This window comes from Ptychodera flava, chromosome 9, assembly GCF_041260155.1.
Source record: "Ptychodera flava strain L36383 chromosome 9, AS_Pfla_20210202, whole genome shotgun sequence".
Lineage (NCBI taxonomy): Eukaryota > Metazoa > Hemichordata > Enteropneusta > Ptychoderidae > Ptychodera > Ptychodera flava.
Genome location: NC_091936.1, coordinates 32,014,003 through 32,038,760, shown reverse-complemented (window position 1 = coordinate 32,038,760; position 24,758 = coordinate 32,014,003). Strand labels below are relative to the sequence as shown.

At 38.8% G+C, this 24,758-nt stretch overlaps 1 protein-coding gene across 2 annotated transcripts in view; it reads left to right on the top strand.

Moving 5' to 3' along the window:
* Positions 1–4,155: 4,155 nt before the first annotated feature.
* The window catches only part of LOC139140704 (2-Hydroxyacid oxidase 2-like), a 34,299-nt gene continuing 13,696 nt past the window's right edge, over positions 4,156–24,758 (top strand). For both annotated transcript variants that reach the window (XM_070710091.1, XM_070710090.1), the window contains exons 1-2: positions 4,156–4,573; positions 24,506–24,657. In XM_070710091.1, the coding sequence (XP_070566192.1) occupies positions 4,431–4,573; positions 24,506–24,657 (295 nt within the window). In that variant the 5' untranslated portion in view covers positions 4,156–4,430. The remainder of the gene's footprint in view (positions 4,574–24,505; positions 24,658–24,758) is intronic.

Below are 24,758 nucleotides of genomic sequence, written 5' to 3'. Positions count from 1 at the left end.
CAGTGTGAGAAGTCCAGGTGGAAGGGCACTGGTCCATGATTAAGCATATTAAAGTGTACCACAGACAAACTCTTCTTACGATATTCTTTGAAATACAGGAACTTGCCAAAACCCCACTTGTTCGACCAAATACTTATGACAAAACTCTTAATTTCCTAAAATGATAGATAACAATAGGTAATTTGGAGTAGATATTTGTTTTGAGAGAACCCCAAGGTCTCTGACCGAGTAAACGCCCTCAGCGAACAAAGTGATTCCCGTGAGACACTTGGTCCATCTGAATATTGCATTACTACTACAAGACCACATGCCGACAAGTGATGGCATCGCTGAGGAACTCCATCTGTATCAGTGAAAGTGAAATGACCGTGCAAGAGTGGAGACAATGCAGCTAGAGGGATTGTATGAACCCCTCACCAAGATGTCTACGTGTGTACGTGTGTAAGAAGCCCCGTCATCTAGATGAGATCGTAAATGTTTTGAGTTTGTAAGGTTATGATGCATACGATTACCAAAATATAACGACCACATTATAATTTTAAGTTCATTAGACTGCATTCACAAACACCTCTTGAGGGAAGGGAGAATTGACGGGATAATTTAAAAATGTCAAGGTTATGTTGAGGGAGCATTTGAAGGGATTTTATTTGATATTAAGTATTTGTTGGTTTGTCTCTTTAAAAAGTCACAAAAAATAACTTGTTTGGAAAAAAATTCTCTGCTGTGTATTTATTGTTAAGAGCACATTCACAAACAGACAATTACTTTCTCACACCCACAGATATCGACCCGGATCACATGGAACTGCTCCAGCCTCTTTGTTCTATGTGTCAGCAGAAACATTAATTTTGGCTTCATAGAACAGTACGAAGATTACATTGAGCCGCTTGTTGCAATTCACAATACTTGGGATTTATGAAAAAGCCAATTCAATTTTGCAATATTTTCTAGCACGGAGAGACAGGAAACCAAACGTGTTAGCTTAAAGCGCAGTGGTCGTCGCGCGTGCGCATCCTCCTGAGGGGGTCCCCCTCTGTTGTAAACAAATCCAAGAACGCCGCACATGTTACGGGTTGACTGTAATGTTTGCGATATTGCCGCTTGTTAAAATGGCGGCTGATCTGTCTCAAGCATACCAACTAACCAAATGTAACACGCTATAAAAGGTCAATTAATATAAATTAAATATCTGCTAAATATTGAACAATAATTGCACGCTGGATTGAGATCACATTTGCTCATGATTTTCTTAAATCAGTTGAATGGGGCTCGGCTACTGTTATCGCTCGAGCCATAGAGCTAGACGTACCCATGTACGCATGTATACGCCAACAGACTATCAACGACCGGGCTCTAGTTTTCGACATCGCTAGCAAGGACGAGAGCTTTCATTTCAAGAGGCCCGACAGGAGTACAAAGACAACAACCCAAACTACAGAAATCTACAGCTCGCAGAGCAATGCCCGCTGCAGCAAGAAGCATCTCTGCATCTGTTCCGTTCCGTGGTCTGTATGAACGTCCGTGTCAAACCGGGTATATGGCGCGCTACACTCGGCTGGAGAACCAACTCAACTACAAAGTTTACCCCGTTTTGGGGTGCAAACGAGAATTCCGAGTACAGGTATCAAGTCAAGCGAAGGACCTTTCATAGGTCTTCTTGTTATGTGGGGGTTATCTCTCTTGAAAGAGGATTCAGACCTACCCGGCAATCAGGAGGTACAACAACGAAGTTTGCCCAGCACCGGTAGGCCTGCACAAGCTGGCGGTTGGATCACTGCCATGACCGGGCACAGGACCGTGGCACAGGATCTCTCGATACGTAGATGCACGGTGTAGCCGTGCAATTTTCCTCGCAAATGCCGCGGTAACCCGCTCGTTTTGTCTATTGTTTCCTGTCATTTTACTATTTCTTGCCACGTAATACTAGGAGAAGTAAGACATGGTGATCAACAGTTGGTTGTGGGCCAAGTCGTCGCGGGCCGGTACGTTGTGGGACCGGATTCTCTCTACTATATCCGTGTACGTCAACGCGGTGACCGTCTCCCAACAACATCTCCCGTGTCCTGCTCTGGCTTGCCGATCATGGTCTTGAGTGTAATTTTTGTAGTAGGCGTTGTGCTTGTTGCTAGTCTACATATATATGATCATTTTAGTTATGTATTTTCACTGTACTGTACATAGCATTGTGTACAACCAGCGTGATCGCGCGCGATCAAACCTTTTTGTTCACTGTGTCTGCCTGTAGTAAACTCAGCGACATAATGTGCTGAGTGTAGTGTCCCAATGTTCGTAGCTCTACACGAGTTTATAGATAGAAATACACCACTGAAGTTCGTTTCCGATCTTAATATTTTACTATTGCATGATGTTGAGTCTTACAATGGCCTTAACAAAGTGGGGGACTGCTCCAATCTCACTCCTATTGAAGTTGACAAGACTTATCATTACAAAAATTTATGTTTATCAACAAAAAAGTCACGCACGCGCAGCGCGACGACCACTGCGCTTTAAAGTTGTGAGACTAACTAGCAGCTGTTGATAACCGTACTGAAAAAAACTTGTAAGACCCCCTCTTTATACATTGGCACTGAAACAGTGAAAGTCACACTGGGTCACTTTAAATAGAATACAAATGGAACGGTATAGGCCTACATACTCTGACTGGCCTTTCAGTAAAAAGTCAGATTTCCATGATTTTTTGGTGAGAATTGACATGATCACAGAGTAACTTTACTCTATTTACATTACCCAATAGTGACCTGACTCCATACCTAGGCCCGGGGCAAATTTTGACCAATATTTTGATGGTTTTGTTTTTAGTAACTACTGCAGTTTCTTGTTCTTCTCCCTGAAGCGTCATTAAAAGTCATGTTTTTTGCTTTTCAACACAGCCATATGTGTACAATCAGCATTGTTATTATTTGACATTTAATTCAGGTCAGGACTAGAATTCATTTGTTACAATAACAGTGATAGTGGTCCTTACACATAAACAGGGTATTTTGCCAAACAGAATATTTGTTAATCCGGTATGCTGTCACGGTGGGGAGTAGAAAAAGAAACTGCAGTTGACACAAAGAACCGAACTTGCTAAAAATTGACCAAAAGGTTTAGCTTATGTCCCATTTATACATTATGTTATTAATTATGTTCACTTTTCCTGGCAGATGAGGGAAGTCATCCTGTTTCCAATTTTTTTATGAGACCGCTTTTTTGGTTTTACAAGATGAAGTTTTCCTATGAGAGAGTATGACAAAACAGCCCTCTCCTTCACACATAGCGAAAAAATCTGCCCATTCCAAATCAGGCCACTGTATTATTTTGAGGTAGGATATCAAAATTACAGTAAGTCAGAAGAGGCACTTGAACGCGAGTTGAGATTGTTAGGGAAGGAATTTGATAAAATCGGAGAACTTTTTAATTCCCCTAGGGTTGTTTGTGAATGCTGCCGTGCAAGATATTTAATTTTGGCAAAATCAATATTACGTCTTAAAAGTGCACTTATTTATACACAAAAACAACTCCTACATCTCAGCCTGTGAGCTGTATGGTAAAATCTTATGCAAAGGAAGTCACACACGCAATGCTATCAGGCGGATTTGGCGTTCCATATATTAAGCGATTATGAATGTTACTTTTGAGCCGTAGTATATTCATTCCCCGTCATTACCAAAATTAGTGACGCTATACCATAATATTATTTCCACGATTAGCCAATCACCGATCGGAGAACGTCATCGATAAGATTAATAGGCCAAACCCGGAATTCGAATCGACCACGGTACAAACAAAGCCATGTGCGCAAACGCGCTTAGACGTACGTGTATTTCCATACGCGTTAGTACACGTGTGGGCTTGTTTGTACCGGCATCACGTGATTAGGCCAAAGTAATTAAATTCTTTGTTTTGCGTCCACTCTTAAAGGGAAAAGGTACGCGTCTAAGCGGCTGAAAAACACACACAAGAAAATTAACACAATGTAATTTGATTGCAGCAGACAAAAAATTGTCACAAAATTTTAGTTCAGAAAAACTAAGCGGTCATGTCCTAAAATTTCCTATTCAAATATACTGTGTGTGTTTTTCATGAAAACCTTAAAAACCTAAGCGGGTGGGGACGCAAAACAAAGAATTTAATTACTTTGGCCTTATTTGGGCGTACTGAGTGTGCAGAACGCATCGCGTCCTTTTTATTCCGGAGTAGAACCATTGCAGTCACTGCAGGTTCGCCAAGAACATCAGTTCGCCAGCATTGCATGATTCACTATCGGCTATTTTCGGCCCTCTTGTAGATCGTAAAATCCCAAACTTCGCACTTCTTTTATGATGAACATGATCCTATGTTCTCTAAAAACACTTTGACAATACTTGTTTGACCCAGTAATACCTTCTCGTGTCACCACTTGGAGTGACGAATAGAACCATTTTACCATGGCGGACGGCAAACAGTTAGTGTGTCTCGATGATTTCATGGCAAGAGCCAAGGACACGCTGCCAACACCAGTGTGGGAATACTACAGCTCAGGAGCTGACGAAGAAAACACGCTCAGAGAAAACAGAAAAGCGTACCGCAGGTAGGTTCCCGAAACATCGTGTTGTCAATCGCACACACTAGGTGGGAGTTTTTGAATCTATTCTCATGTAAATGATGGACAGGGGTAAACCAGCTGTGATATCGCAGCGGTACTTCTGGCGTATATCGAACGTTCGTGTGAGCGGCATTCCATATACGCCACAAGTACACGAGTGTAACGGTGGCGACGCACATAGTCGGTACGCACCAAATCGAACTTCTCTACGTGGGGGGTATGGAACACAGTCGCTCGAGAGCTATTCTATCTATTCTAGCTATTGTATCTAGCTATTGCTAGATACAATTATTTCAGTTTAAGGAAAAAATATAGAAAGCAATTGAAACTTAGCAAAAAAATGTATGCAAAATCATTAATTGACAAACTAGAACTTACACACAAGAATAATTCAAATGAGTATTGGGATATTCTAAAAAATCTCAGGAAGAAACCAGGTACCTCTATTGATGAGTCCATTCAGTGTAAAGATTGGGTCACTTATTTAAGTCATTATATAGTGCAGAGGATAATGCCTTGTCAGCTGAAGTAGAAAAATTAGTATCTAAAGAATTAACAGACATGAAAAAATAAGGAGATTGAATATATTTCTTAATATCCCAATTAAACAATCAGAGTTAATAGTAGCTATTAAATGTCTGAAAAATAAAAAGCACCAGGTGAGGATTCTATACTAATGAAATGATTAAAGCTAGTGATGGTCTTTGCATTAGTAGCTTACTGAAGTTGTTTAATCACATTTTAGATACTGGTCATTTTCCAGAAATCTGGAAATCTACATTATTGGTTCCGCTTCACAAATCTGGGGATAAGTTTGACCCAAGTAATTACAGAGCGATAGCTCTTTCTAGTTGTCTATCAAAGTTGTTCACATCAATTTTGAATAAGCGTCTCATCAACTATCTTGAAGATAAAAATCTTTTCTCACCTTGCCAGTTTGGTTTTAGAAAGAACAGACGTACTTCTGATTGTGTGTTTCTATTAAAGACTGCAATCAATAAAACATGCAAAAAGGGACTAAAAATTCATCAAATCATCTTTATGTGGCATTTGTTGATTTCAAAAAGGCCTTTGATTCTGTTTGGAGAAAGGGTTTATTTTTAAAAATGCAGAGATTAGGAATAACGGGTAATTTCTATAATGTTGTTAAGTCCATGTATGATAATACTCAGTATAAAGTGAAAACGTCAAGCAAAATTTCGGATGGGTTTCTTTCTTCACGGGGGTGAAACAAGGTTGTAATCTTTCACCTACATTGTTCAATATATTTCTTAACGATCTTCCAGATATATTTGGTGACATTTCTGACTTTCCTGTTGATATGGGTGATCTTAAATTAAATTGTATTTTATATGCTGACGATTTCGTTTTAATGTCAAATCTGCAGAAGGTTTACAGAATTGTTTGAATAAGTTACATTCTTTTAGTAAAAGTTGGGGTCTTTCAGTAAACACTAAAAAAACAAAAACAATGGTTTTCAAAAGGCAACCGTTTAATAAAGAAGTCATTTTATTATGAGAAAAATGTAATTGAAGCTGTAAATCAGTATACATATGTAGGTATAGTTTTTACACCAAATGGAAAATTCAAGCAAAATCAGTTTACTCTTAAAAATAAAGCAATGAAAGCTTTATTCAGTATCAAAAAGTCAATTTTAAGTGAAAAGATGTTGAGCCCAAAGCTTTGTTTGAAAATTTTTGATACGTTAATTGTCCCAATTTTATCTTATGCTTCAGAAATCTGGGCAACAGAAATTACAAGTACTGATAATTGCCTTGAAGGTCTGTGTATGTCTTATTACAGATTTATCTTGGGAGTGAGTAAACGTACTCCACTTGAAGGGATAAGAGCAGAATTAGGCAGATTTCCATTAAAGATCAATCTTTATATGTCTGTCATTAAATATTGGTGTAGGTTAAATAGTTTACCAGGAAATCATATTCTGAAACAGGCACTTCAAGAAAACATAGATATAAATTCCCCTTGGGCAAATTTTATTCTTTGTAATTTGGGAAGTTACAATCATATGAATGTCTTCAACTCCTTAAGAGTGACATCATATGCCCAGTTAAACAAGAAATTAAAAAGGAAGATATCAGCGAGTATTTGAATTCTTGGAGAGAGAATATGTCAAACGATACAAGAAAAAATGGAGGTGGTAATAAATTGCGTACATATAGAACTTTCAAGACCGGATTTTATTTTGAAAAATACTTAAATAATTGTCAAATTTTACTCTTCGCAGAGCTTTATCGAAATTTAGATTGAGTGATCATAGTTTAAATATTGAATTGGGTAGGAAAAGTAAGCCAAAATTGCCTTTGAAAGATAGACTTTGTCTTAGATGTGATAGCAACGAAATAGATGATGAGTTTCATTATTATTCTCATGTAAAAAGTTTATCACTGAACGAGTTTTATTGTTACAGGAAAGTGGAATAGATTGCTCCACTTTTTCGGTGTCACACAAAAAGAAACGGCCCTTAAAAGGGTTATGGAGTATAATTTTCTAGATCTTGCTATATTCTTGAAGAACACTGATTTGTGCTGACCCTCCAGTAGCCTTCCCACTGTTAAACAGTTTGCTTATTGTACAACTTGGATACTTTGTTGTCCTCTCGAAAGTGTTCAGTTTTGTACTTTGTCCAATTTTGGAATGTACCATACCACACTCTCTGCTAGTGTGAGTTGAGTATAATAAAGATTGATCGATTATTCAGCTCTGGGACTATTCGCCCCATAGACGAGTATACAGAAGCGAGAAATACCCCAAGTCAGGAAACAGAATGGCTATAAAAACCGCGCCATGTAACATTCCGTGTCCGATTTCACTGTGAAAATTAGCAAGTTCATCTATCATGCAACCGTCGATCGCTCCCTATCATTCTAAAAGTTCATACCTGATACTTTATCTGATTCGAAAACGCTTGTTTCGTGTGATTTTCGGTCGAATTCGACGGACACCTTGCCAAAACCTGGGGGTGAGCAACATTCCGGTCACCTCTTGGGTACCTCCACTTTACTGACTTTGGCGCCGCCTACCCATAAGGGATGACTGGAATGTTGCTCACGCTTATGTTTTGGCCAGGTGTCTCTCGAACTCGGCCGAAAATCAGAGGAAATGAGCATTTTGTAAGCAGATGAAGAATCAGGTATGAATTTTCGTGTGATTTTCGGCCCAGTTCAGAAGACACGTCGCCAAAACATAAGGCATGAACAACCTTCCAGTCACCCCTCATGGGTACGCGGCGCTAACGTCAGTAAAGTGGAGGTGCCCAACGTCCACTGTAAGGTGACCGGAATGTTGCTCACGCTTATGTTTTAGCGACGTGTCCGTCGAATTCGGCCGAAAATCACACGAAACGAGCGTTTGTGAAGCAAATCAAGTACCAGGTATGAATTTTGAGAATGATAGGGAACGGTCGACGGTTACATGATAGATGAACTTGCTACTTTTTACGGTAAAATCGAACGTCGAAGGTGGACATGGTGGCACAATCCCTATACGAAATAGCCTTTCATTTCCTGACTTGGGGTATTTCTCGCTTCTGTATACTCGTCTATGGGGCGAATAGTCCCAGTGCTGAATAGCTCTCGAGCGACTGTGGTATGGAACGAACAAAAATTCAAATTTATATCGCCGCATTTTGCAATTGAAACCATGGAGATTTTTCGCTTAGGGTCTGTCTACCCGTGTTCCGTGTGCCGTAAAAACTAAATACTATGGAAGATATCAACGCAACCTATAGGGCGGTACAGACTTTTGACACAAAATTGTCAATTTTGTATGGAAGACCGGTCACGACATGCGACATGCGAGTTTTTAAAACTGCGATCTGCTGTTAGGGTTAGGGTTAGGGGTTAGGGTTAGGGTAGGGGTTAAGGTTAGGGTTAGAGGTTAGGTTTTTTTCTGGTAAAAAGCCTTACTTCGCTCTCAACCCTGGAGGTTAGGCCAAGAGAGGGGAAAATTGTAACGGCTTAACTTAGGGTTAGTTAGCGTTAGGGGTTAGGGTTAGGGTAGGGTTAGGGTTAGGGTTAGGTCGCAGATCACAGTTTAAAGACGCTGGTCGTATGTCGCAGGTCGTGACCGGTCTTCCATACATGTCTGAGTCCTAACGTGGCCGCTATTTCTCCCACGGTGTATTCATTGTAGAAGTATGCAGAAATAAGTTCGTCTCTACCTCTGTAATCCATCGTTAGGAGGAGAACGAAATGACATGTATGCAAACGCCATATTAGTTTTGCAACTCGCATGTCGCAGTTTAAGAACTCGCATGTCGAAGTTTAAGAACTCCCAGGTCGCAGTTCAAAGTTAAAAAAACTCGCATGTCGCATGTCGTGACCGGTCTTCCATAATTTTGTGAAAAAATATGGTGAAAAACAAAGTCGTCGCGTGCGTTCCTACCCCCAAAATTACTCACACCGCCCTAAATTTTAGCGTTTTACTCGGTCACCTTGTCGTCCCCAAGTTAGATTTGGCCAGTGATCGATAACGCAGATACTAAGCTTTCAGACTACGTGTTCGGTTTTTGTATTAAAGCCGTGAGACGGAAATGTTAACTTAAAATGTGCCCACAACACCATCAACAATGACCTAGCGAGTAAACAAAGCTGCCCTCTACCGATGACCTTTGCCATCTCTGTCGTTTTTTTTAATTTCATTTTTCATCATCATTGCCTTTTTGTTCAGAAATCATGCTGCGTATCCATTTTGTAACTTGTTATAAATGATTCTTTCCATTCTTTAACAAAGTAAGCCTACGTCATTGTAAAACACAACCGACATACGTTTTTTAGGAAAAAGGTGTTTTGTTTTAAGGCACATTAGCTGTATTTGAGGATTATTTTTACATATGATTTACAATCAAAAGTAACTAAAGCCAAAGTTCTTCCCTAAATGTGATAAAAAAGTTTTCAAATTTGGTGAAGAAGGTACAACTTAGATTTTTAACAATGCAATAATTTTTGGCTTCCTAATATGGATTCAAGTAATGACAGGGAATGCAAAAGCTATCTTTGAAAATCAGATAATATATTTTGGTGAGCATTGCAAAGTGCATGTGTAGAAAATATACAGCTAATGGGGCTTTACTGTATATTTCAGGTATTATTTGCTTTTATGTCTAAGCATACATTCAGACATATATCGCCTTCAAAAATGATTGCAGGACTGCTGAGACTTTGGTTTAGTCATCTTGGTATTCATTTCAGATAGAATAAAATATTTCTGTGTCATGCATTTTGTGATTTATCTAAGGGTACCACACCAAGACAATTTTTGAAACAAATACAACACTTATTCCAAGCTTCCATATTGCCACAACTAAATAAAATTGCAGGACAGTCAGGAATACTGTTAAGGTTAACATTTTATTGCAAAATTAAATTTAAAAAAGCAAAACATTCTTCTTGCACTTGCTGTGTCAGTTCTTTCACTATATAGATGTTCCGTGATCTGAAAGTAGAAAACAAATGTAATGGCAATACATTAAATGGGAAGTATGAATAACATTTTTAAGTATATATCCAATTAAAACAAAACACCTTGGGTCTTCTTAATGTACATGTACATGCATATTAACGTGGTAAATTACATTAGTATCAACTGAATCAATTATTTTCTTGCTATACATGTAATATAACTATGTAAATGAGCATACCTTCCCCTAAATACCCTATCCACTTCATAGGTACTTGTTATTGTTACATATGTACCACAGTTTACTTGCATCGAAGCGCGCGCGTAATACCGGTATTCGCACTGCAGTGCAATACCAAAAACATTATGCCATTCCTTTATGTTAATGAGTATTTACCAATTTTGAACCGGAACTATTTTTGTTTGTAACACAAAAAATGCCATCAACAAGATTTCATTTCACTTTTGTTCGATGCTCGTTATAGTAAAATGCATGACATCAGAAATTAAAAACTACGACAAAGTAAATTGCGTGTACTTATTATAGTGTGAGGATGATTTTAGTATCCGTAAGAGCAGTTTGTTTGTCGGCGAAGCAAAACCATTGACAACGGGCGACGTCCTTTTCATCATCCATGGATACACAGTGCCGTACCACGGCGGCCATTATACATCGAAACACACATAACTGTGGGCATAGCGGAGCCAATTAAACAGTTAACACTTTCAGAGACGTTTTTGCCAGTAGTTTTCTCACCGGACATTCCCTGTTTACAATAGAAAGTCACTTTTGCATGCAGTTTATTCTGTGCTTGTGTGTCCTACACGCTTTTGATAACAGATACTGAGTGAGCGCTTGTGTGCCACGGTGAACACTGAAATTTGATCGTTCGACAAGAGACGTTTGCCGTGTCTTACTCTTAATTTTCCGTAAAAATCTCCGAACTGTATCGATCATTTAGAAGAATTTCACGCTCAAAATGTGAAAAAATCAAAAGCATTCCACGTTCAAAGTTCTCTTCGTTTGGTTATCTATGGCATGTTGCTACGTATGTGTGAGTAGAACGCAAGCAGAGTTCAAGCCCTCCGACGACGTTCATCTTACGTCATCCTTGATAAACAAGTAAACAATAGTTTAGCCAATCAAAATGGAGGGTGTGGCGGCGTTGACCAATGAAAAGTGAAATCTGATTCGATGCCTCATTACAGTTATATCAATGTTATATAACTCCGCAGGGTCGCTCTGAAGCGTTTGACAGACAAGTAGTACGCAAGACTAATCGTCTATTCTCTCGATAAATGATGCAAATAAAAGATAGAACATATGTTACTAATAATAACAGAACCCCATGGCCTGTGAGTGCAAGCGCTCCGTACTGGCGGTATTTGCCATGGGGTTCTGTCATAGTACTCACTGCTATTTAGTGATTTCCTAATATAATGATATTGTTCGTTATCTACTGCTCTACTTTCTCTTTCTAATGTGTATCAATAATATACAACATCCATGCATCTGTTTAAGTCACTTCTCATACTACCTAGCAGTATTCCTGTATTCAAGGCCAAGATACACTATACTGTTAGCCAGCTAGGTCATCTGCCTACTTAGTGGTTATCCTGCCGGGTGTACTAGACTTTTCTCAGCAACTTTCCCTGAGCACAATACAGTCAGGTCTACTGTCTACTTAGTGGTTATACTGCCGGTTGTACTAGACTTTTCACAGCTAATATCCCTGAGCACAATACAGTCAGGTCTACTAGCCTACCGTTATTTAGTCATAAGATACATGTCTAACTGTCACTGCATAGATCACATAGAGCTCTCACACCATCAGCTGTTCCAACACCTAGTCATTTACTCCGGTGGCTTGAGGCTTACGAGTTTTATGTATGTACATATTATTGACACAAGTATTTTTATCCTACACATAAACAGATGCTTTTATATTTTAGAATGCAGCTTTTAGCATATCAAACAGAGAGCTTGTACAAAGGACCATCAGATCTGTGTATTTTTTTTGTGAAAAGGGAAGAAATATTATTTCTCTACACAGAATGTTGCAACGGAAACTAAAGAAACTGTCATATACGGAAGAAGATTTTCCGCTCATCCGAAAGAGATGTTCTGCAAAATAACCGTTCCGTTAAACCCTGCAATATTATTTTAGTTGCCAAGCGATTTAACAACACCCACAGATATATTGATGATCTCATTAGTTTAAACAATCCTGGTATATCCAATTATCTACACCACATCTAGCCAGATGATTTAGAAATAAAAGAAACAACTGAAAGTGTGGACTCGGCATCATACCTAGACGTATTTTTTGAAATTAGACAAAATACACTATATACTAAGCTGTATGACAAAAGAGACGATTTCAATTTTGAAATCATAAACTTTCCCTTTTTGTCAAGCAATGTACCATCATCTCCAGCTTATGGTGTGTATATTTCACAACTCCTGAGATACAGTAGAGCATGCAATTCATATGAAGACTTTCGAGTTAGACACAGCCTATTAGCTCAAAAGTTAGTGAGGCAAGGATTCTCAGAAAGTAGATTAGTAAAATTAATTAAGGTAGCGGTAAAGGCTATTTTTGCACCAATTCTTTTCTCAGAGTTAATGTCAAGTTTCAAGTGTTAGAATCAAGATATTTAGTTCAAATTTTCAGGATAACTCCCTTAGTTAATACTTTCTCCAAAGAATATAAAAATTGTATATTTGTAGCCATGATTTTGAAATATGACACCAATCAATATTAAAATTTAATTTTTCATATTTTTTTTACATAATAATAATTGGATAGTATTAATATTACCAAATTAGTTATAAATATGTTGACACTATTAATTGTAAGATTTGTACGGCAGGATTTGTAAATAAAATTTGTTTTTATGATTTTACATGGGTTTACATATCAAAAAATTATTAAAAATTCTTTCAAATTTCAAAATGTGATTTTTCAAAAAGTACTTCAAATACAGGAAAATTGTGCCATACAAATCTTATGTGTAACCTTGTTAATAGGCTGTTAAAATTCCATGTCCATATCTCATTTCAAAGGTTGGATTAAATTGGTATAAAATTATGTAGGAAAACTGTTATTCTGTCAAAAATGTTGAAAACAAGCCATATTTGCACCCCTCTTTTGAAGTCACAGAGCAGTCTTTTTGGTTAATCTCACTTTTAACACCTCTTTGACACTAAAAGAAGCTAAAAATGCATTTACAATAGCAGTCACGCATTCTGAATGCAAGCACTGCCTTGTCAAACTTTCCTGAAAAACAGTAAAAAATGACTTTCCCTTTTCAAACATTTTTTTAAAGCTAGGGGACCTCCACCATAGTTTAATACACTAAGGACTCCCCAACTTCCTCTTATTTGGTCAGTTTTTCACAAGTTTCAACGGGCTATAACTCTGCAATGCCTATGACCCCAAATGTCTAGTTTTTTTTATTCCACAGAGAATGTTGACTACTTTTATGTTTTAATAGTTTTATTGAAGTTTATAACTGATGCTCTAGCCTTTACCGCTACCTTAAGAACTTCTACGGTAGATACGGAGATGTTGTATCAAATATGACCTGTCTGTTAACTTAGTCAAATGATGAGTGACAGCATACTAAACTTCGACTCACAAAAGTAATTTGTTGAATTCACCAAATAGCAACGGATTTGTCGCTTTGGGCCAATCTTGACGGGTGCAGCTAGCTGGCAGGGTACGCTTACCCATTCCGGACACCTAGTACCACCACTATTTTGTGGTTCAAGAGACCCCATTGCCTTTGTCATTTTCTATATATTCCTTGGACCTGGTAAATTTCATAGTTACCTTGAATGATATTGATGATTGGACCTGATTTGATGTCTATTGCAATCGATTACCAGACATGTTGTACGGCCTCCTTGACTGCTTTGTTTTCACTTCCGGTTTGTACATAGCTGAAAATAAATCGCTCTCAGAATGCCATCTGATCTTCCCAAGTCCGAATTTGCTCCAGCACATTAAATAATGAGTATTAGGATAATAGATTTACTAAAACTTTACAAATTAAACCCATGAGACGGAAATGTTAACTTCTCAAACGACGGTTTTAATTTCGCAAGTTTCTGCCGGATATGTCACAACCCACCCACAATTGACATTGAAAGTTTTGCCGATTTCGAAAAAAATGTCAAATGTTTGGGGAAAAGCCATCAAAACAACTGTCGGACATCAAGCTACTGGAGCCAACGTACTTAAAACATATTTATCTAATTTAACGGTCATGAAATTTAGAGAGCTCAGCTTACCTGATGTGTCGCCCTGTCGATCAGCTTTTGCTCGGTGGCGCCCGTCGTCTCGCCTTAGCGACGACAGAATCTGGAATAGACACGCCCTAGCAACAACAGAAAAATCGCCTATGTGCGTCCGCAATGCAAAGTTGGCGTCATCCTCACCCTCAGCCTCAGGTTCACGCGACTAATGAGGATGAGGATGACACTACAGCGTCAGCTTTACCGGCATCAGATTCGATCATTCCCGACTGTGTGTGGTGGAATGATAAGTGTAAAAACAACTGAAAAAATGTGCTCCAAGTTTAATATCACTTTCAATATTAATCAAAACACCGTGGCGTTTGTAATTCATAATATTTAGCAACCTTTCCTCTTAATATCAGTTTCTCACGATGTAGTTACAACACAACATTCCTAGTCCTAAGTTCGAATGCTATATGGATACGTCTAATTTTCAGGCCTTAAGTCATAGTTATACAAGTTCATTACTTTATATATTCTCTAAATAATTAGGGCTTTAATACTGCATCTGATGGTGTCCATTTTTACTGATTTTGGATCATGGATGTCCTTTTTGCATCAGTTTTCTGCTGCTTTTAATTGCAAGAGTTGACAGGACACCAACCAACAAACACACCCACGGATCATGGACTGAAATTATGAACACTACCAAAAAAACTAGTCTTTATGAGATAATTTTCCGGTAAAATATAACGATTCATAAGAAAGTTGTGAAAGAATGGTGTTGTTATTTTTTAATGTTTTGGGCGAATTTTATCATTTATCCGTCATCAGGCAGCGTAACTTCGGCAATCTTCAGATACGACGCTGAAGCTGACGCTGAGTAGCGTCATTTTCAGCTTAAGCTAGAGGGGACGCTAGAAAGGTCACCTGAGGCTGGGGATGAGGATGACGCCAACTTTACGCTCGTCACAATTGAGTACCACTGCGATACAGGCGATATTACAGCTAGGGTAAAAATTATCTGTTACACATAAGGGGGATTTGGAGCATTAAATTATCACCTTCTATCTGAATATCTAACTCGCCGTCTTTGCTCAACAAAAGCATATTCCTTGGTAAGAACCATACATCCCCTAAACCGCGCTGTCGCGTATGCCTAAAAGACATAGCTGTGATATCGCAGCGCACACTCCAAACAGTGGCGTCGCACGCACTTCCGTTGCACTGCAACTAGTGACTTTGCATAACAGAGGAGCATGCCTATTATAGCAATGCCATTCTATTGTAATCAGTCAGGCGAGGTCAATGATGCATCAACGGTCATTGACCTAGATGTACGGACCAAGTATGACGGGAGATTTTAAATCAGCGGTAACACGAGTTTTGGACGCGCACAACCTAAATATAAACGTTAGGGAGCGTTCACTTATTACGGCCGGGGTAGGCTAGGCCGGCAAAATCCAGGGGGGTGTCACCTGAGATTTGAAAACTGCAAAGGGGGGATCATGTATTTTTCAAACAGCTCAGAGGGGGGGGGGGGTGTCACTTAATTTTCATAAGGGGCCGTCGATAATAAAAGCTGACGCACAAGAAACGTAATTCCTTCGTTTTACTTGAAACACCCTCCCTCCCCCCTCAAAACGAAGTTCTTATGCGAAATATATTTCGTATTATGATGCCGTTTATGACAAACCCACACGCACCTCTCCGATCTGCTCGCCCATGAAAAAATACCGGAAGGGCACATTAATTAATAACCTCAACTTTACGCGTTTCACTTTTTAAGACAGAACATTTTAATGTATTTCCCACGTAGTAAATGTTTCACATACATGCTTCAAGTTGAAAAAGCATACAAGTTTATATTTCACATTCATGTCTTTTCATTGTCTTTTCTGTCTCCGTATTTTGCACAGTCCGCTGTGGTCTATTCCGCTCTGCGTCTATGCGCCCCATGGACGTGTGTACATGCCTGAGAAAAACCGGTTTTTCTCAGGCATATGTACACACGTCTATGGGGCGCAAAGACGCAGAGAGGAATAGACCAGGGGACTGTGGTATTTTGTGGTCATTCTGTTCTCGATGAACGCGAAGGGAGTTTGCGTTCTCGCTGCAAAGTCGCACCTCGAAAACGATAGAAAATCCTTATGCGATTTTGACGCACACAAAACGAAATGAGCTTTTACCCCCTCCCCCTAAACGAAAAAATTACGTTTGTCGTGTGTCAGCTTTTATTATCGACGGTCCATAAATATCCGTCCCGTTTAAAAGCATTTTCAGTGATCAGAAATATTCTGAGAGGTGAAAATGAGTTGCTGCATGCTTTCATTCTCTGAAGTCATTTAACTGTAAATCCGAACAAAAGTATAATTATCTGTCACATGAACATCTTAATTAAAGCCGCAATTTTCAGTCCCAGTTTTTCGCATTAGTGGAGTTCTCCTCCCAGTCAAACACATGGCCAGTACAATGTTTGATTTCTATAACATAAATTACACAAACTCATCTCAACCTTTTGTCACATTTTGCTAATCCTGCAAACAGAGTTTATACAAGCGTTTGATTGACAGTCGGTTCAAATCACCAACAGTCATTGATCCCCCACCACCAATGCTCGAATTTCCTAAAAAAATCTCTCTGCCAGTCGCGTTAGAATTCGAATATAACCCCAGAGCTCGTTCGCTTGGCAGTCTGTCTGCGTTTTTGCGGCCGGAAAAAACTAAAATGTGGCATTTTCTGGAGCGTGTGCCTATGTGTTGCCTGTTTGGTGTCTATTATACTTATACAATGAACGCCGCCATAGCTTCGCGCCTTTTAAAAGGAGGCTCCGCCTTTTACTAGGCAACGCTGAAGCTTGTCTTATTGTAAATCGAGCTCACTGAGGGCAATGGACAATTCATATTACTTACATATTACGGCTATAGCAAGTTTTGTTAGGGAAATTATTTACCAGTTACCTGTAGACTACTAGTCCATGAAAAGTGAAATTATACTTTTAGGTGAAATTCCATTATCATAGTTGTGGTCAACATCATTCTGAACTTTCAAATACCCCATTTGAATCAAGTACATTTGTATCAATTATCAAAAACCTATAAAAGCACAAATTAATTTAGTATAGCATTGTAAAATAGTTTTCTCATAGACTCCCATGTATAGTGAATCAACATTTTGGTGAAATTCCAAAATCCAATTTCTTGCACACATATCAACCTTTAACCATCCTAATCTAACTAAGTACTTTAAAATGAATTATCAAACGTCCATAAATACACAGATTTAGATAGTTTTGAATTGGAAAAATTTATTCATAGTTTCCTCATAGACTACTAATTGTCTGGTGATTCAATGTTTCGGTGAAATTCTAAAATCCAATTTCTTGCACACATATCCATTTGTAACCACCCTAGTCTAATCAAGTACATTAATATTAATAATAGAGAGTACATAAATACACAGATTTACCTATTGTTATATTTGAAAAAATTATTCATAGTTTTCTCATAGACTCATTTGAAAAAATCTGAGAATCTTTTTTTCGGATTGTATCGCCCCCCCCCTCCAGATGTGTATGTGTGTGCAGCTTTACTCAGGCAATGTGGGGGATCATGAAATTTTTGTCATCTTAAAAGGGGGGTTCATTAATTTTTGGTGCAATGGATGGGGGGTTCACTTATTTTGACTGATGCGCAGGAAGAATTTGCCGGCCCACCCCGGCCATAATAACTGAACGCCCTTTGGGTGCTGTCATTTTTGCCACCAAAATTTGAGTGCTGCATTTTACCAATTTTTTATGAATTTGTCTGTAATATTTTGGTAATTTTGGACCAAATGGACGTAAAATTTCATTGGCTACTGTTTCTTATCACAATTTTAGCAAAACTCTGAAAATGTTTACTGCGGTACATTTTGTAAAGGCGACAAAGGCTAAGGGAAAGTATCATTTCCATCTCTTGACACCGATGATGAAGCTAAAAAATGACTCCATTAAAGGGGCGACACTGTAGTCTTATGTTCGTTTAACATAATTCAAAGTGATCAACTAAGCATTTTAAAATCATGTGGTATATCAACATGTAAACGTGACATCAGAGGATGTGGAACACTGTAGCAACTTTGAAATGGCAAGGAAATATTTATACTGATCGCATACCTCGAGCCACGTTCTGTGTAACGCTATGGGAAAAGAAGCTCTCACATTTGTTTAATAAGTTGCCGTATTACGCCAAGGCACACTATGCGCGTTGCTTGAGCAAACATTCCATTTTTAAACAAAGCCAGTGCAAGATTCGAACGTCTCCCCATTCGGCGACAGTTAAGTTAGCGAAATCGGATGATATTTCTCAGAGTTTCACATTAAATTCCAGTGTTGACTACGTTAAACACAATTGGGACTATTTTGTGATTATAAGATGAACAGTAAAAGTCACAGAATATGCTCTCTAAGAGAGGGTTTACTAAAAGCATTTAGTTATTATCAATTTTTCTAGTGAAATTATCAAAACTGTAATTATCGAATTAAATATTAAAGTAGTATCAAAAAAAATTGTAGTATTTAAAGCCATCTGCTTTTCAAAAATTGTAAATTTATCCTTTTTGACAATTTTATAAGGATATTTCATCTCATTGATACACATTCTTGAAAATGTCAAGATTAAATGTCAAAACTTGATGATTGCTGTATTGTTTAGAGGACCTGGATGCATTTGAAGGTTTCGGGATCATATCTGATTGGTTCTTTACTATTTCAAAGTGCCTCTCTAGGCCAGTCCTTAAAACAATGTTTAGGGGTCATATCTAAGTGGTCCCTTAAAAAGATTAAGGGACACATCAGGGTGGCCCCGAAAGTTTCAAGGACTCATGTGGGTGGTCCCTGAAAGTTTCAAGGTCACATTAGGATAGTCCTTGAAAGATTCAGGGACACCTCAGGTTGGTCCCTGAAAGTTTCAAGGACTCATCCGGGTGGTCCCTGAAAGTTTCAAGGTCACATCAGAGTGGTCTCTAAAAGATCCAGGGACATATCAGGGTGGTCCCTGAATGTTTCAAGGACTCGTCTTGGCGGTCTTTGAAACTTCACGGTCACATTAGGATAGTCCTCGAAAGATTCAAGGACACCTCAATTGGTCCCTGAAAGATTCAAGGACTCATAGCCTTAGTCATGTTCACGCTACGATCACAGTTGCTGACATCATTGTCGAGATCGGGAACAGCACTGTCACTCCACAAAGGACCTTGGTAACAGACATCAAATTCATCGGCGATATCCAGTATTCCGTTGCTTTCCATGTAGTCCTGTCATTAAATAATTGGGGTAATGGACGTCCTACATTCAGAATCGGTAACCTTTCCCGACGAAGGAATTAATGCAGTGGACAATGTCCATTCGAATGTCGCGTCGTTTACACATTCGACTTGAAACAATGCAGAGTCTCACAACAAAGTGAAGATGTTTCACCAGTTGTTGAAGCTCCGGATCTTTGAAATTACCAAGCTCTTTTCAGATTTCGACCTCGAACATTTCAGCATCTGCAATGAACGCTAATGATTAATGTTTCTTAAAATTGTTGATATACTACTAAGCCAAACCACATGGCAAGACAGAAAATCTTATTCTAGGCTTCTATGGACCATCATTTCTCATACTTGGTCACTAGAGCCTGCCACTATAGGGTATAATTCAAGCGTCTAGATATGTACGCTGTGCTGAAGTCCTCATTGGACCTACGAGGTGGAATACTAAAGTCTATCCATAATGCCAAGACTCCAACATTTAGTGGTCTGCCACCAAAAACTGAATTTCTGCCCTTACCCGGCAAGAAAAGCAGCGCATCCTTGTTAGGCAAATCTAACCAATCATGTATAAACGTTGCTTGGTGAACCTCATCTGGAGAAATCAAGGGCCAGAAATAGGCAAATCTCCACAAAGGGAGTACCAGTGCTCCTTTGGCTGCACAGAATTGCATGTGTCTAATGGTTCTCCCTATCAGATACGTAGGTGGTAACAACCAGTTAACCACTGAACCCCAATCGTGGGTAAAAGCATCCGTAGCAGTTGAATTCGGGCACCAAAAACGTGAATTAAATGTCATGCACCTGGCATTATAAGACGATGCAAATCTATCCACGCTGAATGGACCCCATTGCTTACTCAATTGTTTAAAGTAATGCACATTTATGGACCAATCATCAGTGTCCACAAGCTTACTTATATGATCTGCTCGCTCATTGACCGATTGAGGATCCACTCTGGTTTTATTGATATTGCAAATTGAATGCAAATTGTAAATGTTGCTAGTGGTATCGTCTGTAACTCAGGTTTCATGCTTCCTTTAGTCGCAATGCTGACGACATTCTGGTTGTCTGTGAATCACTTGACAGATTTACCATGTACAAATTTGGCTGTAGATAGTAACACTTTATACATTGCTTCTAACTCTCTCCAAGTCGAACTCTGTTCTGATTCCTGTTTATCCCAAGGAATTGCCATGTGGTATGATGTCATTTTCAACAATATAACCCCCATATGCATTCTGGGAGGCATCAGAGTATATCACAGATTCTGCTTTGGAACAGTTCCACAGTGGCATGCCGTTTAACTTACCTATGTTAGACTGCCAAAATATTAACTCGTCCCTGGCAGCCTGTGTTAGTGTGACCACAGAGTACCATAGACTGTCTATGATGTTACTCTGTGGTGTGACCTAACTGTCCCATGACCCCTTGCGACAGATCACAAAGTACAGATGCCTAGTCATAAGCATTGTAATATTGCCTATTCCCGACCTCATTGAAATAATTTGCCCCAGGCCTTGTCGGACTTGCCCCGGATGCTGCGGCACGTTTCGTACTGGATGTGTCCATCTGCTGGCTGGAATTGTCTGCTTTCTGAGCGAAGCGGGCTTTCTTGTTTTTCTTATCTTTCAGTTTTCGGCTTGCTCTAATTTCTGCCTTCCAGATTCTTTTCTCGTCTTCACTGTCTTCGGCTAACTCATGTGACTGGTATTTGATTGCAGTTCCCCCAACCAACTGAACTGTCAGCTAACGGAATCAGTTTTTGTCTATGGTTGATGATGTCTATACCTTTAGCAAGTTTCACTTTGGCGTCCTCGAAGTTCTTTAGCTCGAAACTTGTCTTAAAGTCGCCTAAGGTGTCCAATACCTTGCAGTTGTGCTTATACTTTAAAGGACAAAAAACACAATATCAATGACAAAAGTAACTATCGTCCGATTGCAGTTTCGACTGTTGCTTCTAAGCTTATGGAATTAATTTTACTTAGAAATATTGAATGTTCTCTTGAAACGTCACATTACCAGTTTGGTTTCAAATCTGGTCACTCGACCGATATGTGTGTCTTTGTACTTAAAGAAGTAATCAACTACTATAGAAAGCATGGTAGTAATGTCATTGTCACTTTCATGGACGCCTCCAAGGCATTTGACAGAGTCAACCATTGGGTTCTCTTCAAAAAGTTGATTGATCGCAAAGTACCAGTGTATTTTGTCAGATTTCTCCTGAGATGGTATCGAACTCAACAGACTTTTATTCGCTGGGGTGCATGTACCTCCAGTGGTTTTACTGTCTCCAATGGTGTAAAGCAAGGTGGGATCTTGTCACCGAAGCTTTTTAATATCTATATTGATCATTTGAGCTTTATGCTGTCTAATTCCAAAACAGGTTGTAACATTGGAGGACTTTTCGTCAATCATTTAATGTATGCTGATGATATTTGTCTGATTAGTCCTTCTGTCAAGGGAACTCAGAAGTTAGTCAATATTTGTAGTGACTATGGTGATACTCATGATATTTTATTTAATAGCAAAAAGACCAAATGTATGTGTGTGAGATGCGATTCTTCTATGATTCGTCACATTCCTTCTGTGTATCTCAATGGAGTTAAATTAGTATTTGTCACAAAGAAGACACATTTGGGTTTTGTTCTCAACGATCACTTTCGTGATGATGACGATATCGAGCGACAGATGAGATGCTTTTATATATCAGCTAATATGCTTATGAGAAAATTTTCTCGATGTACCTTTGAAGTCAAGAGTGTTCTTTTCAAAACATATTGTTATCAATTGTATGGCGGTCCAATTTGGATGAAATATTCTGTTATATTATGAGGAAATTGAAAGTTGCTTATATAATGCTGCTCGTCTTTTATTGGGTTATGATAAACGTAGTAGTGCAAGCTCTATGTTTATATCTAACAGAATCAATAACTTTGATGCCTTGCTGCGAAGGCAAATTTATGGTTTAAAGCAAAGACTTCTAAGAAGCAGTAATGATATTGTACGATGTGTGTATGACTCATTATATTTAAACTCTGAAATGATAAAGTTATGGAATAAGCTTCTTTTTGTATAACTTAACCAAGCTGTGTATAATTATCACCAGATTTTCTTTTGTTGTTATATGGACAATGAGTCCGAAATAAAGTTTATAATAATAATAATAATATACTGGTCTTCATTAGCTCTTCTCTTGAAGTGTGGGACCTCTACGAACTTGATTTTCTTTATCTCTGCCATTTGCTCCCGGCTCGCCACATCTTGTGAAGACTGGAGGTCTTGTTTCATCGCGGACATTTTGTCAGTCACGAGCTGATTTATGGACACTAAAAGCTGGTTGTTATTTGCTTGGATAATTCTCTGAATATCCAACGCTGCATCGTTACCTCGTGATGAATGGTCGGCTGTGTCCATTTTCTGCCGCGAACAAATCAAAATATGAAGCGAAGCGAACAAATCCAAAAGTGGACTTTTGAGGAAAGTGAAATGTGTCCTGCGTGTCTGGTGGAAGCGCGTAAACTGAGCCTATCACTTCCTGTACATCACTTTAATACACGTCTATATATATAAACAGCGCCCTCCCGAAACAACAAAACATTTATTTCTCCCTATACGTTGTAACTTGAGAAATATTATTTTCTATAATACAGGATGATGTCAGATATATATTTATATCCAGTTCATTTGCTAAATTAATAAATGAATCATAGTTTAAATCGTAATTTACATATGTACATTGCAATGCAATTAGAAATTTTGTATATTGGAGCCCAATTCTGTTAAGCCGCTATTGTATTTATGTGGTTTCTGGCTAATTCATCAATTTTGGAATAAATTTTTGAAACGGCAAAAAACCCCAATAATTTTCATTTGAATGTCGTGACCAGTATTTCCCGGTACTTATAAAAATAAAAAAGATAGCAAAAAGAAACCTGCACTGAGATCAAGGCACACCTACCCAACCCTTGCAACGGACATGACAACTGTTCCCTATGCAATGACCGTGAGTGCATGCCACTCGTTATCTTGAATAATGTGTCATGATAACAGTGGTATGATGTTTATTACATACTTAATGTGTAAACAGCCGGCCTATTCTGTCTTTTTCAAGCACAACCTACGCCCAGACATAGTCCTTGACTCGACCACATCCAGTGACGCTGTGGTGACGAAACTGGCGCAAACGACTGTCGTCAGTCTATCTCAGCCCTCTCAGCATACCATTTCCGTAATTATAAATTGGAGTCCACAACTTGCACGTCCCTGTGGTTGTACACAGCAGATTAAACAGCCAGAACAAACCAATTTGACTATACGATATTTAGGGGCTGAAGGGTCGTACTCTAGAGTGAAACACTGATCTGTAATTCGGTCAGTTGATTTTTTTTTTGAGTTTGGAGTAACTGAATGGTATTTCCATCCTTTAACGGACAAGCTTTTGAAAAAATTCCCCCGTTTCTCGTTTCCACGGACAACAATGGTGAACATAATCCCCCTGTCCTTGATTTTGGGAAAAAGCATGGGTATTCAACGCCGGAATGACAGATCTAATGTTGTATCTTCATCTGGATCCTAATCTAACCAAATTCCCTGTCATTTCTGCACGAAATGGGCTACATACTTTGCCACGCTATCACATCCACTTTATTACCAACGGTAGACCATGAAATATAAGGTACCTGTAGATTATCACTTTAGAGCTTTATGGCCATTGAATATTAAATGCACATATTTTTCTATCTATGGTGATGCATTTGATCGAGATCATTTATGTACCCACTCCTTGCAACACATATGTGGTTGCGTTAGTATGTGACTGCACATTGAAAATTAAGACGCGAGAAAATGCGTGAATTAAACCACCATATTCCCATACACATCATTAACCTGATACAGGCATACATATCACTTCAACTTGTGTAACACTTAGCACGTCGTCGTCGCTTCTTCATATATTACAGATATTGGTTGAAACCACGGGTATTGAGAGATGTTTCAGTCATCGATATGGCGACTAATGTCCTCGGTGAGAGGATAGCTATGCCGATTTGCATCTCGCCGACGGCCCTTCATGGCTTGGCGCATCCCGAGGCCGAAATTGCAACCTGTAAAGGTAAATAACATCAATATATGGACGGACTTTTAAGGTAAACTCTTTCTTGCCTAACGAGCTTTAGAATGAATCAAATTTCAAAGGCCCTAGCTGTATTTAAG